This window comes from Channa argus, chromosome 5, assembly GCF_033026475.1.
Source record: "Channa argus isolate prfri chromosome 5, Channa argus male v1.0, whole genome shotgun sequence".
NCBI lineage: Eukaryota > Metazoa > Chordata > Actinopteri > Anabantiformes > Channidae > Channa > Channa argus.
Window position 1 is genome coordinate 21502106 of NC_090201.1, and position 20439 is coordinate 21522544.

General features: G+C 35.8%; 3 protein-coding genes across 6 annotated transcripts; 2 read left to right on the top strand and 1 right to left on the bottom strand.

Moving 5' to 3' along the window:
- Window positions 1-337: 337 nt before the first annotated feature.
- Window positions 338-8856, top strand: slc16a1a (solute carrier family 16 member 1a). The gene is made up of 5 exons (XM_067505277.1): window positions 338-661; window positions 3754-4017; window positions 6223-6366; window positions 6565-7338; window positions 7452-8856. Exons 2-5 carry the CDS (start codon window positions 3801-3803, stop codon window positions 7682-7684), a joined length of 1368 nt encoding a protein of 455 aa, XP_067361378.1. The 5' UTR covers window positions 338-661; window positions 3754-3800; the 3' UTR covers window positions 7685-8856.
- Window positions 8857-9716: 860 nt separating this feature from the next.
- sycp1 (synaptonemal complex protein 1) lies at window positions 9717-18755 on the top strand. The gene is made up of 34 exons (XM_067504266.1): window positions 9717-9724; window positions 10388-10451; window positions 10766-10853; window positions 10956-10999; window positions 11071-11235; window positions 11333-11400; window positions 11578-11651; window positions 11768-11826; window positions 11969-12035; window positions 12473-12546; window positions 12629-12737; window positions 13479-13573; window positions 13658-13842; window positions 13934-14001; window positions 14081-14142; window positions 14220-14336; window positions 14422-14526; window positions 14696-14799; window positions 14909-15026; window positions 15137-15207; window positions 15293-15377; window positions 15478-15540; window positions 15620-15682; window positions 15766-15828; window positions 15924-16040; window positions 16116-16226; window positions 16901-16993; window positions 17096-17170; window positions 17285-17371; window positions 17459-17602; window positions 18063-18134; window positions 18211-18318; window positions 18431-18493; window positions 18615-18755. Exons 1-34 carry the CDS (start codon window positions 9717-9719, stop codon window positions 18753-18755), a joined length of 3030 nt encoding a protein of 1009 aa, XP_067360367.1.
- On the bottom strand, window positions 17178-20379 carry si:ch211-105j21.9 (sialomucin core protein 24-like). 4 transcript variants are annotated; one of them, XR_010914471.1, is made up of 6 exons: window positions 20238-20379; window positions 19530-20010; window positions 19263-19415; window positions 19005-19181; window positions 18405-18483; window positions 17178-17290 (listed from the first exon to the last, which is right to left on the bottom strand). XR_010914471.1 is itself a non-coding variant. In XM_067505278.1 (4 exons), exons 2-4 carry the CDS (start codon window positions 19996-19998, stop codon window positions 19057-19059), a joined length of 747 nt encoding a protein of 248 aa, XP_067361379.1. In that variant the 5' UTR covers window positions 19999-20010; window positions 20238-20379; the 3' UTR covers window positions 17178-19056. The 4 variants fall into 4 exon arrangements, 1 of the variants encoding a protein (XP_067361379.1); XR_010914470.1 differs by having other exon boundaries at window positions 17178-18483; XR_010914469.1 differs by having other exon boundaries at window positions 18405-19181.
- Between the last annotated feature and the right edge of the window lie 60 nt (window positions 20380-20439).

The window sequence follows — 20439 nt, forward strand, 5'->3', positions numbered from 1 at the left end:
GGAGAAAGGCTCAACCAGGGCTGACCCCTAAAGTGTTCAGACATCTTTCTTTTACATGGTTGGGGTTAACAATGTCTGTTGTTTAAGTACATTGGACTTCTTATAGCTGCAAATTCTAATATTCCATTCAATAGCACTGATAAATCAGCTAATGCAGGAAGTGTCTCAGAAGGCATCTTATCTCTTAGAGAACAGACATTATTCCATATCCTCCTAGGTCACATATGCTATAGGGCTGGGCAGTGAATTACTCCAACCCTTTGAGCACATGACAGGAGGGTGGAGAAAGCATTGTAGGGGCACAGCAGTAAGCCTCCTACAGCCAATAAGAAGTTGACTGACCTCACCATTTAGCACCGTAGTGTCCAGATTGTCCAGCTGTTTGATCTGGGCACTGAATGAAGTCAACTTTTCAACTTTACTTTATTCACTGGAAACAGATGAAATCTGAGGCTGGGGTGCCACTGGCAATTTCTGGGCTGTCACAGTGGATCTAGACTTGGAGATCACTTTGGGAGCATCTGCAGTGATTTTATTTTAAATTTTATTCATACATACTCAAAGGCACCCAGTCCCATTCAGTGATGTTTGCAGTGTGTTAACGGTAGAGTGCGGTTTGTGTGCAGAGCTCGTCTGGCCTTGTTCATTAGCTCCTGCCAAGGTAAGTGTTGTGCTTGACAGCCACTATGTACATTTCACTTTTGCCAGACATCATTTAATAAATAATTACTTGTATAAGTAGACTGTTTTCAGCAGGTTAGTCCTTAAAGGCATTTAACTTTGTCAGTATTACAGCAATGCTCATTGTGTGCGTGTGAATTCTCTCAGCAAATGTTTAAAATACTATTCTCATCTATAATTTAATCAAATTCACTAGATCTAATAAGTGGTATTAAAAACCTGGGGTCATAAAAGGCCCAGAGCATGGCTGCAGGGAGAATAAATGAAAACGGTTTGCTGGCACACACACACACAAAAAAAAACCTAAAATCGTTCATTTTTATTCTATAACTTTGTTGTAAATCTTAACGTACCATTTGTTTCTCTGCTGAGCCCAATCTGCTTCAGGCTGGTATGTGTGTTGTCACGTATCACGCTGCCCACTTTGACGGCTTTATTTAGACTTTTCACTATGAGTAGGGTTAGTGTGGTACCATTTATCTACTGACTTTATTCTCTTGCTTGGCCTAAATGAATTGATTCAAAATGAAGTTTTTAGATCCATGCGATCAATCCTTTGTATGAAATTATCTATTTTATTCATTTTATCTGTCCCTCTGTCTGGAGTCTGTCTGTCTTAGCTCATTTCCCCATTTATCATCTATTGTCAACTCCGGAATTTTTCATCTTTTTTTCCAAATACACTTGCTGCTCTATGCTGCTATTACAGAACATTTCCTCCAGCATACTGTCCTATTTGAGGGGCTGCTTTGTGAATGTGTGATGAATATTTTCAGACAATGAAAAAAATTGAAACAGCTACTGTTGTAATTGTGAAGACCCTTTATTTTCAGTGTGGGAAAAGTGACAGGTGTAGAGTAAAATCTAGAGCATGAAACACTGATGCAACCTTTTTGTGAATGCTAAAACATTTCACCAATATCCAAGAAAAATATGGCTCAGACAATAGCAGAGCATTGTTTTCCTGCTGTAAAGGTTAAGTTTTAGCTTAAAATTCACAGTAACAAATCCTTGCTTTACAAGGTGGTTGCTAACAACCTCACTTAGGCAGATTGCATAATAAAACTATAGATTAATGAAAACAAACATTATCAGCAAAGCATGACTGAGTAAGTCAATATCAATTTCATGTGCATTTAGTTCACAGCTGCACTTTGAGTGTTTAGCCTAGCTTAGCATAAATACTGGAGGCAGGGGGTTGAATTATTAACTCTCCTCAAAAACCACCAAATTTAATTTTTCCCTTTCTGTGTAGGAGTTAAGCTAAAATTTCTCTCAGTTTTTTCGTACCAACACAGAGCTTGTCAGAGATTAATACAAAGCAAATAAACTGTTATTTCATAAAATGGTGAACTATTCATTTTGTGAATAGTCATGTAATTTGGGTAATGTAGATTCGTCAATATCCTAGATATGCATCTATCTATCCGTCTATCGTTCTATTTATTGTACAATATCTATCTATGTAGTTACATTGGTTACACACAAGTGGATACTGTCTTATTATTTCAAGTGACCCATAATGCCTGTAAGAATAAATCGACATAAGTTCCAATTTCTCATTCATTACCTCTAGTTTTTGTAGAATAATGCAGGAGGCACATTTACAGCTGCACAGCAGCATTTGAAATCCCAGCTCAATAACAAAAGTTCTTTAACACATTAAATATTCACTAGTTGCTGCAAACAACTGGTTTTCCAATAAGTTTTCACAGCACTAAACCAATTCATCAACCAAATCAAGTCCTCCTTGGCTGAAAAACACTATATCATCACCCACTCCTGGGCATAGCCCTGAGCTATTGAGCAGTGTAAATTCAACTTATGTTCATGGTCTGATCGATGTTCTTTTTCAATAATCTCCCCTGTGTAAACAATACAGTAAGTTGTTTGACTCTGCAGATACAGTCTTATTCATCACTTCTAAAGTGAGACTGTGGGAGATCAGCGGGTGGGAGCTTAGTGAATACAAGCGGAGAGCAATTCAAAGCAAAGCAATTCCACAAATGGCATCCTTAATCTTAAACTCTGTTATCAAGTTATGGAAATATTTTTTTGACAAATCTCTTTTCAAATACACACAAGGTAGAAAAACAGAGGTATTCAGTAGGTGAGAATACAGAGCAAATACTGTACAGTATGCTGCTCATGTTGATGGTGAAGTTATACAGTGCATCAAGCAAGAGGCCTTCTGCCAAAAGAGAGTTAAAAGGCAAGTTTTGTTGATTGGTACTGGCAATAAGACTCACTTTATAGTCTTTTTCCAAATCTGTCTTAAACCTGTGACCTGTGCTTTCCTCAAGATCAATACTGTCTTACAGAAATCAACAAATATCTTCCAAATGGGGGATACAGTTTTTACAAACATGTGGGAAAAGCTTTCTGGTTAGCAAAATGATTAACAAAAACTTGGTTGTTGCATAATTGAATGCTGAATAGCATTTTTATGTTTTGGTTCTTCTTTCTGACGTCAACATTTTGTCCTCAGACTTGAAACATTTGACACAAACATCTCTTTACTGTGTTGTATCAATGCCTTCTGTTTAAACCAGTGTCTCTGTGACTTCAGCTATAAATTAGATTTTAGGTTATAATTGTTGTAATGTGTAATTACAATTATCGTGTATTCAGTCTCCCCAATTCCTTTTTGTTGTCCAGTTAGATATCAGATAATAAAATCTTCATTTGCAAGACTTGTTACATTGGTATTTGTGATAATGAAACTGTCAGTGACGATTTTCCCTCTCTTAAAAAATGTTCAGAGCAGCTGTTATCATCAGTTTCAAACCTGAGGACAAAACATCGAGTGTGAGTCAAACTGACCATGAGGTTGAACAGTATCACAGAGTACACGGTGTAAAACAAAGTTTTTGTATTTTTTATGGAGCAACATGTTCTTGCTCTTTCAACAATCACCGAACAGTTAACAGTCAATGAATCAGTGAAGTGTTTTCAATTTTAACAGCTTTTTCTGGCTCAATAATTGTTAGGAGAAATTGGAAAAATATCTTTCCTGAAATACGCAGAGCTAATCAAGTAATTTTTCTATGCTGCTGTGTTCTCTTTGAACAGGTCCTCTCTGTAAAACATTTTGAGTTTGAAGAATTTTGTGAACACAAATGGCACCTGTCATTGGAGGTCCTCAAGGCTATACACCACCAGAGGGAGGCTGGGGCTGGATGGTGGTTATTGGGGCCTTCATCTCTATTGGCTTCTCTTATGCATTTCCCAAGTCCATCACTGTCTTCTTTAAAGAGATTGAGGTGATCTTCAATGTGTCCAGCAGTCAAGTGTCCTGGATCTCCTCCATCATGTTAGCTGTCATGTATGGCGGAGGTAAGCTAACTGACACACATTCATTTGTCAAAACTTGACATTTTGCACATAAACAAGATTTATAGATTAAATCAATTTCTGGCTCTTAGCGCAGCAGTAAAAGATTTATTCCTGTGGTGTTCATTTTGTTCAGAAACCATCGTACAATGTAGTCTTTCTTGTCCACAAAGAAATCAGATTCTCATCATTATGTTGTGGCTTAAATCAAACATTTCCTCCCGAGATAAAACAATACTGTAACTCGTCTTATTGAAGTGTTGTTTATCAAAGTGCAACCGTATCTGTGTCTCCACATGAAGGCATTTTAGCCTTGTAGTCCCCCTTATTGTTATCCCTTGTCCTTTGAGAGTGGAAGATCACCAGGGGCTCGGTTGTGTTCCTGCACTGATGAGATGAATGAGTGATGTCACCCAGGTCTGGCCAGTCTTCAGGTGATAATAAGCCTCTATTCATGCACGTGATATTCATGAAAGAGAGAACAGAGTTCAAAAGAGCTCTCTCCTTGTCCCTCCAGACTGTCTTTTCTGGAATAAAACACTGCAGGTCACTCTAATGTGTGATAAACTGCTGAAAAACGGGTGACACAGGTATCTTTTTGTAATCTCACAAAAAAAAGGAAGTTAAACAAACTCTATCACCAAATAAAAATACTTTCTATCTTCTGTTGCTGCATGATATTAAAAATTATTTGTAAGATCTGGACGCAGACTGTGTTTATTATAAGATGTTTGCCAAATTTATTCTGTAATGGCAAGTATTTCATGCCAAAAGTGATCACAACATCACATTCATGTTAAGTCCTCATTACTGGATAAGAGAAGTACCATGTTCCCCACAAATGCTTATTGTTGAGCAACACATTCCCTTGATAAGTAGCTGCAGAGTGACATTTGGCAGTAGAAGCAGTGGCTAAAGGTTACAGAGTTACACTATGAGAATACAGGATATTATGGTTCTTATATTGTCTTTGACTTTACCGAGTCTTATATATTATGTGTAACAACACCTAATGGATTTATGTTTCATAGGATTACCACGTTGTTTTTTGGCTGTAAAGGTGAAATCTGGCCATATCCTGGGGTTTTCATCTCACACCTTAATGTGTAACATGCAAATGTGTAGAATATAGATAGATAGATGAAAGCAAGCATTACATTGTAATTGAAAATAATTGTGGAAATGTTTGTCATTGCTTTGTATATGTTAAGCATTCCGAGCACATCGGCGAGAGAAGTTCATTAACAACCTACTGTGGCGTACCTCCATTACATTCGTAATATTCTACATTGGTTTGTCACCAACCTTTTTACCCTAAGCAACTCTCTCTGCATAGTGGAAGGAAAGAACTCATTGTTAGTTTGAAGACTGCCTGCATTACAATGCATTACAAAACCCTTTGTCTTCCACCGTGCTGGCAAATGAGTCTGGACAACCTCTAAACAAAAACTGTCAGTTTCTATTTGGGTTTATTGGGCAGCGCAGGGATTTGGCAGGGACGCAGAAGTGTCTTCCATGAGAATCCTTATATTCACTCAAGCCAGTTGTTACAAGCTGTAGATGGAGACGGTGTTTTGTGGCTTCAGCCCTCTTTGCATTTTAGTCATTTGTTTACTACTCATTCTAATTTATTTGAATTGATGTTGAATCCAGTGTGTAGGGAATTAATAAGTTGTTCGCAGTCGCCTCATTCAGTCAGGCTTCCTTTGGAACTAATGTGCCAGGTGCAAATATGCCACTGAGATTTCAGTTATTTTAACCCTACAAACAGACCGGTGCTTATATCCCCTCCTCCCCACCATACACACAACTCACACAACACACACAAATACCGCCACCCACTTGTCAGAACTCAGATTCTTCCAATAATAATTTCAAATGTATTAAAAGTTCACTTAGAAAGATATCACAAATTATCCCTCTGTCAATTTTCATGAATCTCTGAACCAAATAAATGATTATATCGTTACAACTTCTATGGTTTTTCTGACAGATCAGATTATTAATGGCACGAGAACACATCTACTGCAGTGCAGCACTGACAAAAATGATTGCAGACGTTGTCTGAATTTGCTGAAGCACAGCTGTGACACCAGAGCTCTCTGGTGGATGAATGCAGAATTGTGCATTGATGATTGAACAAAAATCCCTATCTGTCGGCATCTAATGTGGGTTTGTCTTGTTGTGTGGGGTCTCTTTGTTCTGCAGGTCCAATAAGCAGCATCCTAGTTAATAAATATGGAAGTCGTACAGTTATGATTGCAGGAGGATGTCTGTCTGGAGTGGGCCTTATTTCCGCCTCTTTCTGCAATTCTGTTGAAGCCCTGTACTTTTGTATTGGGGTGATGGGAGGTACCTAATTATAACTTAATATATTTTTAAGTTTTGTCATGACTCAACCCATTTCTTTTTACTGTAAACTGGTGCCATCTAGTGTTCATAAAAAATAAAAATTCTAAGATATACTGTAACTAAATTCAAATATGCTTTTATTCTTAATCTTTATTATTAGCTTTTAAACTCTAACACATTTTGCATCGATTGTTTTAGGTTTAGGACTGGCCTTCAACCTCAACCCTGCCCTTACTATGATTGGAAAGTACTTCTACAAGAGGCGACCTATTGCAAATGGAATTGCTATGGCTGGCAGCCCTGTCTTTCTCTCCACCCTGGCCCCTCTAAACACTTGGTTCTTTGACCAGTTTGGCTGGAGAGGAAGTTTTTTGATCCTTGGTGGCCTGATTTTAAATTGCTGTGTTGCTGGTTCCCTCATGCGGCCCATAGGACCAAAACCCAAACCTGCAGAGAAGCCCACAGGGAGGAGGACTGCATTGCAGACCATTAACAGTTTCATTGATCTCTCCTTGTTCAAGCACCGTGGCTTTTTACTTTATATCATTGGAAATGTTATCATGTTTTTTGGTCTCTTTGCACCACTGGTGTTCCTCAGTAATTATGCAAAAAGTAAGGACATTCCTAAAGAAAAGGCTGCTTTTTTACTGTCCATACTGGCTTTTGTTGACATGTTTGCCCGGCCGTCGATGGGCATTGTAGCTAACACCAAATGGGTTCGGCCCCGAATACAGTACTTCTTTGCTGCCTCTGTGCTGTACAATGGTCTGTGTCATGTTCTTGCTCCAATATCAGTAGACTACACAGGCTTCATCATCTATGCCATCTTCTTTGGGTTTGCGTTTGGCTGGCTGAGCTCAGTGCTGTTTGAGACCTTGATGGACCTGGTGGGAACTCAGCGTTTCTCCAGTGCTGTTGGGTTGGTCACTATTGTGGAGTGCGGTCCTGTATTGTTAGGGCCCCCTTTGCTTGGTGAGTACATCATGACAGAAGAGCATCTTTAATTTTATTCATTTGGTCTTAACAACCACAGAATGATGATTTGCAATACAAGTTCTGAATTTGGATTCTGTTTGTCTTTGCAGGGAAGTTCAAAGACATCTATAATGATTACAAGTACACATACCAGGGTTGTGGGATCTTCCTCATCGTCTCCAGTTTTATTCTGTTTGCAGGGATGGGACTCAACTATCATCTGCTAGACAAAGAGAGAAAAGAGGAGGAGAGGAGAGGGGTGGGAGGTAGAGAACAAAGGTCCAACAGAGACAACGCTGCCAAGGACACAGCAGAGGCTAAGAGCACAGAGGAGACTGTTTAATATTCTTTACCATGTTAAGTTACACTTTTACTCAATTTAAAATCTGTGAGGTGTATATGCATGGAAAGCACAGGCAAACAGTGCTGATCAACACTCAAGACATCTTGATTTGTTTCCCAGGGCTTTCCCTTTCACGAGTACTACAGAAACCATACCCTCACTAGGAATTTGATGTCAAATATTTACACCCCTAATAAAGACGTTTAAACACTAATGACCAATGCACATAAAAAACCTCCATTATTCTTATAGGGACTTGTACATATATTTTGTACAAGTACACGTGTTTAATTTGTTTTACATTTCAGATGGTATTACTATAAATCTTCTATAACAGTACACATTAAAATTTTTGAACCATTTTCATTGCACGATCCCAGTACCAGGGAACATATTCAGTGCAGAACTTATTTTCTTTGAGATACATCATCTGGGAAAACGTTTTATTATTAGTATTTTATTTTTAGTTAGTATTTTTGTTATTAGTATTCACACATTTCCACATATGTATTCACGGTAATTCTTGATTGTTCTTTCAAATATGTTTTCCTGGTTGATTTTTTTGTTTGTCTATCTTTGTGATGGATGACGTAATGAATCATTTTGACAGCATTAAACTTTGGTGGAGAGTTTTGTGTATTCACGATAGGTAAATTTGCCACTGACTATAAGACACTGTTTATTAAATATGTCAGAAAATCAATATATACAAATCAATCAAAATATACAAATGCTTATTTTCCAAACTACACTATTAAGCATATTCCTTTGATTCTGATTTGATTTCTGATAGCAATGATGTAAAGTACATTTAATGACTGTTTGTGCTTGTACTTGGTTTGAATAATTCCATTTAGTTTTTTTTTATTTCACTACAATAAAAAGAGGTTGTATTTTATACTTCACATTTATTTTACAGCTTGAATTACTTTACACATGCACATTCTTAATACAAATTACTATCAACTTTGTTTTGATGTATTATAGAATAATCACTTTTCAGTACATATACTTAAAATTAGCTTGGACTTTATAAGCTTCAACGCATAAATTTAGAAAAAGGTATAATAAATGATTACCTGTACTTTTGGTAAAATTAGCTGTTTTGTGAGAATACAATGTCTCTTTAGACAAAATAAATGTGCAGAAAAGGCCCTTTGTATACTTGGTCCACTCCATTGAAATGTTGCTCAAAGATAAATCTGAACAAGTGTTCTGTACATCACAGCTTGTTCATTCATGCTTTTTCCATCTGAGAAATGTTCCAAATTAGATCTGAAATTATTTCTTATTTTTTAGCGGCTTTTTGAGCGGATTGCATGTTTTCGTTTAATTTTTCCTTACATAATGCATTTCGTATTCATATGCCAAGGAGGATGAATGTGTTTTTCAAAAATTACTTACACCTTTATTGATCAGCTTCTCCTTCTATGGCCTAGCTCATAGTTCATTTGGAAGATATGATCCCTTAATGAACCAGCAAGTCTCACAGAACGTTTTGGTGATGAAAAGACTGGGATAGCAGAGGCAGAATGTTGAAATTTGTATATAATGTTAAATAACATCTGGAGGTAGTATCTCCATTTTCCCCTAGATGACTAAATCATTACATTGAATGTTGCAGGAAGTATTGATGGTCCTAACTTTACTATTTATGTGGCTTGGAAACTTCCCTCTGGAATCAAATTTAACCTGAAATGATACATTATTTATTAGTCGTTTATGCTATTTTTTTTTCTGATACTGAAAATTAACGATCAAATAGCGTAAAACTGGCAATATTTGCCTCTGTATTGTAACTGTATTTAAGTAGGAGTAGTAATCTTACACATAATGTTACAGCTGTAGATTTAATAGAAATATAAGGAATAACAGTTACTCTTTTCTTTCTATTATAAAGTACATCGAAACAAACGTTGTTCTGGTGACCGACGTTAACGTGCGGTGTCCTCGCGCCCTCACACGTCGTCAGACCAAAACTGTCAACGTAACCGTTGTATTATTTTAACGGTCACACTACATGTTCACGACAATGGACAGGTGAGTAATAGTCGGCTAACAGTACTTCTGTAGAAAGTAAAGAAAAACAAACAAACAAGCAAAACGCAGCAACATCGTAAGCGACTGTGTTTTTGGAACAGCGATTTTGTTATTGTTATGTATGAATCATTAAGTGCGGCCAAGTAGCCAGCTAACATAAGTTGCTAATTAACGCTAACATTAACCTAGCGTTATACTCGAGTGACACCAGCTAGCCCAAGGCTAAGCTAGCTTTACCTGACCTAGATTGGGTGAATTGAATTAGTTAATGTTACATAACGATGCATTTTTAAAGTTAATTTAGCTAACCCAAGTGAAGTGAAGTGTTCTTCGATGGTGGAATGTATCTGATAACGTTAATGATACATTAGTATTCCAATTACAGCTTCTCTTAGTGTCAAGTTAACGTTACTACATTACCTTCACATTTCACTTGGAACTGCTTTAACGTTACTTGTGTTTTGGTCATCACATATAACACAATAGAAAATGCCCTAGCTGGGAGTTATTTTCTATGGATACAGTACATTTAGTTTTGATACTAGTAAACCATATCGGCTATTTTTGCACTTTTAGTTAAGTGGGTTTGTGAAAATGCAGATTTAACACTTGCAATGGACAAGTACTTTTGAATAGTTGTTTACACTTGTATGGTCATTACAGGACGGAGAGAGACTGGGGTTTTAACTTCAAATTGTTGGTGCCTCCCAGGGTGAATATGGGACAGGTATCTGCTGTTAGACCTCAGGGGATCGTTGAGAACTGTGGTGAATTAATTAATACATTGCAGCAGGTATGGAACATAGACAGTTAAGTATGTAAAGACATTAACTATGTGGAAATAAATGCCCAAAAAACTGCTACTATAGATGCTAGCTCAGCACCAACATGGTTCTTCAGCCCAATAATTAGCCAAAGCTTTAGCAGCAATAAACAGTTCAATGGGTTGGTATGTACACTTGTGAAAACATTAATGAATGTCTAAGAAGAAGTAAACATTAAACCCTGTGGTGACTAAGTATAATGGCTGTTTTCTGCTAGGATTATAGTAAATGTTTTGACAAGGAGCAAAACATGACTTTCCCCAACACAACTGTGGTTACACCAACTAAACCAAGCCGACAAGGTATTTTGTACTGAACCACATTGACTATGTTATATCATTTCAGCACAAAGAAGTGTCAAAGCTCATGCACAATGTTGTATATTCTTTATTGTCCTTTCTCTTAAGACTTTCCCAAGATGAAAGCTGTGCCACCAATGGAAAAGGATGAGGTATTATTGTCATTCATAAATAGAATTTTGCAACATGCTAAGTACTTTCTATAAATGTGAATATTTTCCAGAATAATAGCAGTCCTGGACAGCTTTATTCCAAACTGTTTGGGGAAGTGGAGAAAATTAAGTCTTGGAAGTTCAAAGTTGACTCTGACATTGTGCAAAAGGAAAGGAAACTCAAAGAAAACAAAACAACAATTGAAACTCAGCGCAAAGCCATTCAAGAATTGCAGGTGTGCTTGCCAATTGCTCTCGTACTAATCACATATGCAGGATTTTTCTATTGTTTTATTATCTAGCGTAATAATTGTGAGTGTTCTGTACTTACAGTTTGGAAATGAAAGTCTCAGTATAAAGCTGGAGGAACAGATAAGTGAAAATGAGGATTTGAGAAATAAGTATGGGATACACAACAAACTCAAACAACAAACAATGCTCTTTGTAGGACAGATAAACCTGATACACAACAGATTATATAGTATAATCTGTATATATCTTAAGTATAAATATAGGTTTAAATTGCTTTGTTTATATAGAATTTTTTTGTGTATATTATATTCCCATTTTGAATATAGAAACGGTGCAACAAGGAACTTGTGTAATATACTCAAAGACACTTTTGAGAGGTCAGCTGAGAAAATGCTTTTGTGTGAGTTAAACATCATCTAAAATTTTCTGCCCATATACATATCAACAATTTTAAATAAAGTCCCAAAATGTAGAAAGCTTGCTGTATAATTTATAACAAATGTGTACATTTTGTAGTTGAATCTGAAAGAGAGGAAACACATCACTTCTTTATACAAAATAGTGAGAAAATGCAGGTAACCACCCTAAAAATCTTTATCCTAATGAATTTTGTTATTTCTTTAATTACATTTTTATCTGTTTGAGGGACATACATTTTTAAATAAGAAATTGAAGATAACATTTGATGATCCTATTATAAGTAAATTTTCTTTTTAGAAACTGATTGCAGCTTTTGAAAGTCTTCGTGTTCAAGTAGAAACTGATCAACAGGAGATGCAGAAAAGTATAATTTTTTTTTGTTTTGTTTTTTTTAATACAGTAATTCTAAATCTTAAGAATCAGTCAGAAAGTATTTAGTGTGTTTGAATGCACTTAAGTAACCAGGTTACAGTCAGCTTTGTCTGAAAAGTGGTTCTTAACCCATGTAAACAGGAAAGCAATGTCTCGTTTTTTAAACCAAAGTCAGACTATACATTTAAAGTCAATGAACCATGCTTGCAAAATAAGTCAGAGGTAAAGAAAAAATTTGATTGAGTGTCTGGTGCGTGTATATGCAGAATTCCAGTAACCAGGTTTTCTAAGTGCATGTAACTTAACCAGGTAACTTAAGCACATCTAAATGCAGTCAATATAAAGTACAAATATATCATCTAGGATGAATTATTGATAAAATAATGTCCACCAGCAATAGATTTAATACGTTTACTCTATATTTCTCAGTTAAAGAGGATTTGCTGCATTTTGAGGAACTAAAGAATAAGTGTCAACAAGAATGTAACATAAAGGAAGAAGAGGTTAGTGAAAATAAAATCTTTCAACTCGGTTTACTTGGAAAGCTAATGGATCGAAAGCTTCGGACTTACACTACATTTACAGTGTGCAGGGCTTAAAAAAATACTAAAGAATAAGGAAGACGAACTTCAGAAAGTCCTTCTTGACCTTTGTGAAACCAAAAAGCATTGCAAGCAACTTCAAGAGGCAACAAGTAAGATCATAATTAGATATTATGATATGGTGCTCATAGGTATTCATGTTAAGAGTCTGAATTTTGCAAAATAATGTCTTGAAGCTTGTTTTAGAAAACAGCTGGGTTTTTATGACGCATGGTTGGGTGGCTAGATAATAAGGAACAAGGTCTCTGGGAAACAATAACTTGATTTAAGGTACGGTAACAGTGTGACAAAGAACATTGGTTCACAGGTTCAGTATTGTCCTATACTACTGTAACAACAGCCTTAGCTTTTTTTAAACATGTGACAGCCTTGAACATGAACATGCATTAACTGGTAACCTGTATATTTTCAGAAGAAACTGCTCAAAAAACAAATTGCATAGGAGAGCCCAAATCCAATCAACTTCAAAGTGCAATATGGTCACATTTATTTAAACAAATGTGCGGTTTAATATTGGCACTAGTTTGGATCTTTAGATCAACAATCTTCAAGGAAATTTTCAAAAATGTTTAAAATATTTTTAAAATATTGAACAAGGATGCCCATTAGAAAATGAGGATCTTAAACATATGAACTATTCTTATTATAAAATAACATTTCTTTTTATTCTGTATTCTGGAATAACAAAAAAAAAAAGGTTTTATTTAAAAGTTTAAGCATTGCAGTGTTTATTTTTTTTTCCTAATATTCAGCTCAACTAAGTTTAATGAGCAATATTAGTACACATTGGGATTTTGAGGAGAATAAAGATTATAAATTTACTGCCTTTGCAGATCAACAATACGAACTTCTAAAATGCTCAAAAACTGAACAGGAAACCCTTCTTCAAAAATTGCAAAGTGCTGAGCAGTGCTGTAAAGAAAGTGAGGTGAGTCCATTGAGATTCATATTTTCTCCGGGCTCTGTTGTGTTTTGTCAATTTTGACTGAAATATTATCTCTCTCTCCCAAAGAAAACTCGGGAAACTATTACTGCAGCCCTGGAACAAAGCAGAGAAGAATATGCACAGATCATCCAAAGCAAAGATTTGAGCTTGCAGGAGCTTAACAGAGTTAAAATTCAACAAGCAGAAAAGCTGGAACAGATTAAAACAACCTGTCAGGAGCTGCAGAATTTACTAGACCTGAAGACTCAAAAGTACAATTAACACCAGAAAATCCACAATCTTTTTTAAGCCAAATACATTTTTTTTCTTGTTTATACCTTCCTGTTTTGAATAATTTTCAAGGGTCAAAGAACTTGAGGGAAACATAATGGCAAACAATGACGAATTTGAAAGAACAAAATTGAGTTTAGGTAACCCTCACTCAGTAAATTATGTATATATTGTTATTTTATTCCCTGTAATACTGAAAGAAAACATTTTGGTCAACAGGAGAGACCATAGAAGATGGTGCAAAGAAAGACCAGCAGATCAAAATCCTTGAACATGAACTGGTAAAGTGTTTTTAATACTCATTGTATTTTAAACAAAACAGAAAATGACTTTAGGACACTCACTCTATTGTTTTAAGGAGACAAAATCAAAATCCTTTGAGTCCATGAAAAAGGATATTGAAGTAAATGATGTCAGAGTGATGGAACTAGCAGCTGAGCTTTCAAGAAAAACTGAAGAAGCCAAGAGATTTAAGGTGATAAAAATCTCAGTTCATTCAGTAATCGTAATACAGATCATTTTATAAAAAGATATGCACTATAAAAAATGTATTGTTACAGGATGAAGCAGAAATGGCCTTTGCCAAACATAACATACTGAAAAAGGCGTGTGAAGCTACTGAAAAAGCCAAAGAAGATTTAAAGGATAAATTCTCTGTGACTGAGGTTTTAACAACTGATGAAAGATTTTCATTTTCTTGCACCACGCGTCATCTCTTACTCACTGTGGAAATAATCTTTAGGAATTTGTTTTTAAAATAAAAAAATATATCCCTAATGTGGTGTCTTATATACAGTACTTAGTTTCACCACATTACATGTTTTCTAACCTCAGGTCAAAGTACAGGAGCTAGAGGCGAAATTGTTTACTGAAATAAAGAAAAACAAAGAATGCAGTTTTGAGATGGAGCATCTGATGAATGACCTCACACAGCATAAGTAAGCTTTTAATTCCAAGCCATTCCACAATATTTTGTGAATAATATGAAAAATACTATTAATGTGAATATAGCATAATATATATGTTGTGCCTATTTTTTTTTTTTAGAGTAAAATATGAAGAGCTAATGTCCAACTTTAATGAGCTTCAGTCTGAGAAACATGCCATTCAACAGCAGTTTGAGAGTGGATCCTCCCATGTTAAAGCTATTAAGGCGAACTTAAAGGTACAAGTTTATCTTACAGATGTGAGAGGCCATTTATTGTGCACACTACCTGTTTACATTAAGTACCAGTTTGTATCTAATGGGTGACAAAAATTATTTTGACTGATCAGGTTAGTGAGGAGAAGGCTGTGAAGCTCAATAGAGCAATTCAAAGACTAGAAGAAGAAAATCAATCTCTAAAGTGAGTTTCCAGATGAGATACCTAAAGATTTGTATATTTTTTCATACCTACAAATTTGAATTTGTGTATTTTCATCATCCAACAGAGAGGAAGTTAACGCCATTAAAACAAAAATCCAAAAGAAATGTAATGAAATAGAGGTGGTGCTACAGAAGAAAACTAAAGAAGATGTAATTATGGCAACTAAACAAATTATCAACAAGGTGTAAAGATCCCTCCTTTGAAATGAAGTAAATTAAAAATTAATTTTTTTGTGCTTTTTGTGGATAGTATGAACGTCTGAAAGAGGAACTAACCATAAAAGAAAAACAGATCAAAGCTGTGGAAACAAAGGTAAGTGAAGAACTGGAAGAAATAAACTGTTATTATTGCTCATTATCTGGAACTGATTTTGACATTTTTTGGTTTTTAGCTTTGCCACGCCACAAAAAAAATTGAAATCAAACTTAAAGGGCAGGATGAATACAAAAAAGAGGTTTGGAATGAGTATAATATTATAGAAATTCAATACTTGTGATGGCTGTGATGGTTAACAGTTGACTTATATACTTATATCAGAATAAACTGTTAAAAAAACAAATGGCAAAGGAGGCTGAAAAATCCAGTCAACTTGAAAATGTGGTATGGTGATGTTTTTTATCTTCCAGTTTGTCACATTGATGAAAAATATTTAAATAAATAAGCTGTTTAATGTTGGCACTTGTTTGGGTCTATAGATTAACAATCTTCAAGAGCAGCTCCAGAATCTTACAAAATCGAACAAGGATGACCATGAGAAATTGATCAAGGATCTTGAGTCCAAATCAACCTTTGCAGCAGAACTTGAGAATGAGGTTCCTTATACAATGTGATGTTGTTAAAACAATTTTTAGCTCTTTGGAATAGAATAAATCTATCTTGTCTTACAGGTACAAAAGCTAAGATTAACAACGGCTGAGGCCGTCAAGAACAAGAAGGATGCAGAACTAAATTGTCAACACAAGATAGCAGATATGGTTGCACTGATGGAAAAGCACAAGGTGAAGTCATAAAATGCAGCCAGTTGGAGGTTAATTATTAAAATAGGTGATATTTAACTGTATAGTCACTATATTCAGAATAGAAGTTGCATTGTATTGTCAAAAACGGGTCACCAATCTTTTTGAAACTGAGAGCTATTTCTTGGGTACCAATTAATGCGAAGGGCTACCAGTTTAATACGCACTTTGGAAATAACAAATTTGCTCAATTTACTGTTAATTATATGTTATTATTAATTAAATTAATGATATTCATCTATGTGAAGACACAGATTATGTTAATGATTTCTCACAATAACTATCAAATGTGATTTTAAAAAAATAAAGCAATAAAAAAATTAGATGCAGCTCATTGGTAAGTGGTGCTATGGTGAGCTATTTTTAGAACAGGCCTGCGCGCTACTCGTGGTCCTTGCGGGCCCACGGGCACCATGTTGGTGACCCCTGGTCTAAAAGGTGTTTTTATTGTTCTGCCCACTGACAAAAAAAAGCAGACATTACCTTTATTAAGATAGGATTTATTGTTAGATTGCTGTGGTGAACTGCATTATTTTTAGATAATGTAGCTGCTACCTGACTGTACAGTATGCTTTGCTTTTTTAAATTGGTCTCGTACGATATTGCGCTCAAACCACATAAATGTTGCATTAAAAGGAACTTGACTTCTCTCTCAGAACCAATATGATCGGATGGTTGAAGAAAAGGATGCAGAGCTTCAAGAGAATAAGAAGAAAGACTCTGAGGCTGTTGCCTACAGGAAATCACTGGTACAAGGCCAGAAAACATAAATTAACCTGCATTGCCATTTAATAACAATTTCACCGTAACTTATATCCTATTATATAACCAAATCAAATAATTAAAATCAGGAGTTGGACATCTCGAAGCATAAGACCGAAAATGACCAGCTGAAGAAACGGCTAAAGAAAGAAACAACCCATAAGGCATGTCCCAGTTTGAAGTATTTACAGTTTATTTTTGGTTTTAAGAGAAACAGGATGTTCTTTGTCTTTAGAGCGACAGCTCACTCTTTGAGAAACAATTTCCATTGCCTTCAGGAAATCCTAGAGAAGGAGATAAGTGATTTAAAGAAAGAACTCTCATCAGTGATAACTACTCAGCTGTCAGAAGCCCCCAAAAAGCAGGTACAATGCCTGTATATTGGTAGTTAGGCTTTTATTGATCATGGAGTGTGTCATCATTTAACTAATACTTCATCTTTAAAATTACAGTCACCTGTATTGAACTATAAACAAGGGAGATGTTCAGGGATTCCAAAGGAGAATTATTCAAAAATACATGTGTTTGACTTTTCCAAGGGCAGGAAAACTCCCTCCTACAACAAAGATGATGGTACTGCAGGTTTAAAAAAAGCTGTAAGTTTGTTACGCTAAAACTTTTGCATATGTGTCAAGCAAATTGTCTTGTTTTGGGGACATTATTGTCTTGGTGAGATTGAAATCAAGTTGACATAACTTATACCTGTAATTATTACTAGGATTCAAAATGGTAAAGTAAAAATACTGTACACATTATGTTTTAACTCACATTATCATACTGAGAGTATAATCCCATTAGGGAGGCTAACTTAAGATATACATTTTAAATACTACTGGCCTTTTTGTTTAGATTGATATTTAAAGGATTATAACATTTTTGTCTTCTGTGGTTAAGGAATCTGGCACTGAATCCATCAGGGCATTATGTGGAACAACACCGAAGGTAGAAAACAGCTTATTACTTCAACTATTTTTACTGACTATGATAATGGAGCTATTTATGTGTTCCTGTTTACTGTAATAATCACAAAAGACTAACTTTAACTTTACGTCACAGGACATTCACACCAAAGACCTGAAAACCCCAAGAAGTGTTCCAATCTGTGTTGGCGGATCATCAAAGATAAGAGTAAGAAAAAATATGAAATGAATAAAAAAATGACTTTAGCTAGACTCGGATATTTACTTTTTGAATTGTCTTACAGTCCTACAGAATAAGGACACCACCTTCTGATGACAAAGTAGCATGCAGGGGGAATAACACCATAGAGCTTGACCCTAAGTCTGACAGCTCTGAACAAAATGATCTCTTGGTGAGCATTGTTTTTACTGGCTGATTGTCTTTTTGTTAGATGTACAGTATATGTAAGTATTTTTTTTTTTGCACAATTTAACATACCTAATTTGGTTTTGTCTTCTTGAAAGGTCTTTGCAAATACGCCCACACTCAATTTTCCTGCTCCCCACCGCAAAGCCATCTTTAAAAAGGTAACATGACAATAGTGGTGTTACTTTACTCGAAAATGACATTTATGCACTTTATGCATATAGACAATCAGAACAGTTCCTGGTATAAAAATAAGAAAACTGGTTTATTTGTATGTTTTAGCTCCAGAGCCCTGTCACTCACAAATCACCATGTAACTCCTTGAAGCTAGCTGCAATGAAAAGAATGAGAGATGCTGGTTGGACTGCTGTTACTGGCTATGACAAGAAAAAGAAGAAGACAAATGAGAAAATATTTGCTTAAGTAAATAGTTTAGTATTAGACGGGTTTAGATGTTTATATTAGTTATATTAATCCTGTTATATGGAATTATTTATCTTCACTCATGTTCCTGTAATCTTAATTATTCTGTTCTATGTTTATTGTTATGCATGTGTTTACCCTATATTCTTTACTCTGTGTTCTTTATTCCATAAGTAAAAGTAATGCTCATATCAATCAGCATTATTAGATATAATATTCACAGGGGTGAATTTAGTATTCAAATTGTACCATTTGTCGAAAGAGGAAAATGATAGTCCATGTGTTGTATGAATGAAATGTGTCAAAGGAACTCCAGTCGAAATTGAGTTTGGTCGTCTGGGGCTGTTGGTACATTGTCATAGATTGGATGGCCATCATAAAGTCCTCCAGAAATGACAAGTGTGTCATCCTCTGCCTCAAATACACCTGTGGAAAATTAATTACTATTACGGCTATAAATAAACAAGTTGTTTGTATTAATAGTAAGATAATTGAAGTGCTCCTTACCCGCGTCAGCAGTGTTGTTGAGAGGTTGATGCAAGTATTGGATTTTATGTTTGCATCTGTGAAACATAACCACAACCAGTGCAACAGTAAACAGTCCCAGTGTGACACTGAAGGCAATAGTCATATTCCTTTCTGAAATGTTTAGTCCCAAACCTGTTAGAATAGGAAAAAGGAAGAAGTTAAAGTAATTAGTAAAATAAAAAGTTAAATAAAAACAGTAATCAGTAGTAAAATGCCCCATATAAGAAGACGGAGCCTGAGGCTTACCTTGTGTAGTTCTGTTCTCTGAATTTAAAGTTGTGTTGACAATGTGAGATGAATTTGCAGTTGTAATGGGTGTAGCATCAGGTGTCATATTGTAACTTGTTGTGGTCTTGATTGCTGGTGTTGTCAGAGCAGTAAACGCTGGAGTATGAGTGCCAGGTGTTACCGTCAGTAAAGGGCTAGTGGCTAAAGGAGTCATTATGGTTGTATGCTGAGTCTGGGTGTGACTGGTGGTTTCGTTTAATGTTTCATTGTCCCGTGTTGTGCCGGTAAATGGAGGTGTGTTCTCCGTCGTGTTTGAGAAAACTGTTGTATTTACAGTGAGGAGGTTGGATGAGGTTACAAATGTAGTCAGATTTAATTCAGATGTTGCTGCTGTAGGCATGGTTGTCAAATTCCTCGTTTCTGTTTGTACCACAGAAAAAGAAATGGCTAGAAGGCAAGACGCCAGAGTAGCAATGATATAATCCATTAGCAGTAATTCCTGTAATGAAAAACAAAATGTAGGCACTTGCAAAACACCAATACAGTGACCTCTGCACTGCTATACCATCACAAATCAGTAGTTTTAACAGTCTGTTCTATATTTAGCAGTGAAAACAAAACTTTCAAGGCTGAGCCTTGTGTAAGTAGGTCATATTCGATACATCTTCAAAGATGACATTAACAGCAAAAGTAAATGACTTATTTAAAGAAAAATATCCAGTTTACCTTGTTTTTGTCACTAAGTTCACAGTCACTTCCGTAGCAGTTTGTCTGCCTCGCCTTTCTACAAACCGCTGAAGGGTTGATTTGCTTGCATAGTGGCAGGTAAAAGTGGGCAGGTCAGTACTTTGTAAACTTCCTCGATTGTATGGTGCCAAGGAGGCGGAGCACCTGCTCACAATCTAGACCAAAGCTCAGTTTCCCTCTC

Coding starts and splice junctions, on each gene's coding strand:
- slc16a1a (XM_067505277.1), top strand. CDS start 3,801: ATGGCACCTGTCATTGGAGGTCCTCAAGGCTATACACCACCAGAGGGA. Junction 4,018..6,222: donor AGCTGTCATGTATGGCGGAG/GTAAGCTAACTG, acceptor TTTGTTCTGCAG/GTCCAATAAGCAGCATCCTA. Junction 7,339..7,451: donor GTTAGGGCCCCCTTTGCTTG/GTGAGTACATCA, acceptor TTGTCTTTGCAG/GGAAGTTCAAAGACATCTAT.
- sycp1 (XM_067504266.1), top strand. Junction 16,994..17,095: donor TTGCCTACAGGAAATCACTG/GTACAAGGCCAG, acceptor AATTAAAATCAG/GAGTTGGACATCTCGAAGCA. Junction 17,171..17,284: donor AGAAAGAAACAACCCATAAG/GCATGTCCCAGT, acceptor CATTGCCTTCAG/GAAATCCTAGAGAAGGAGAT.
- si:ch211-105j21.9 (XM_067505278.1), bottom strand. CDS start 19,998: ATGGATTATATCATTGCTACTCTGGCGTCTTGCCTTCTAGCCATTTCT. Junction 19,416..19,529: donor AGAGAACAGAACTACACAAG/GTAAGCCTCAGG, acceptor CTATTCTAACAG/GTTTGGGACTAAACATTTCA. Junction 19,182..19,262: donor CAACAACACTGCTGACGCGG/GTAAGGAGCACT, acceptor AATTTTCCACAG/GTGTATTTGAGGCAGAGGAT.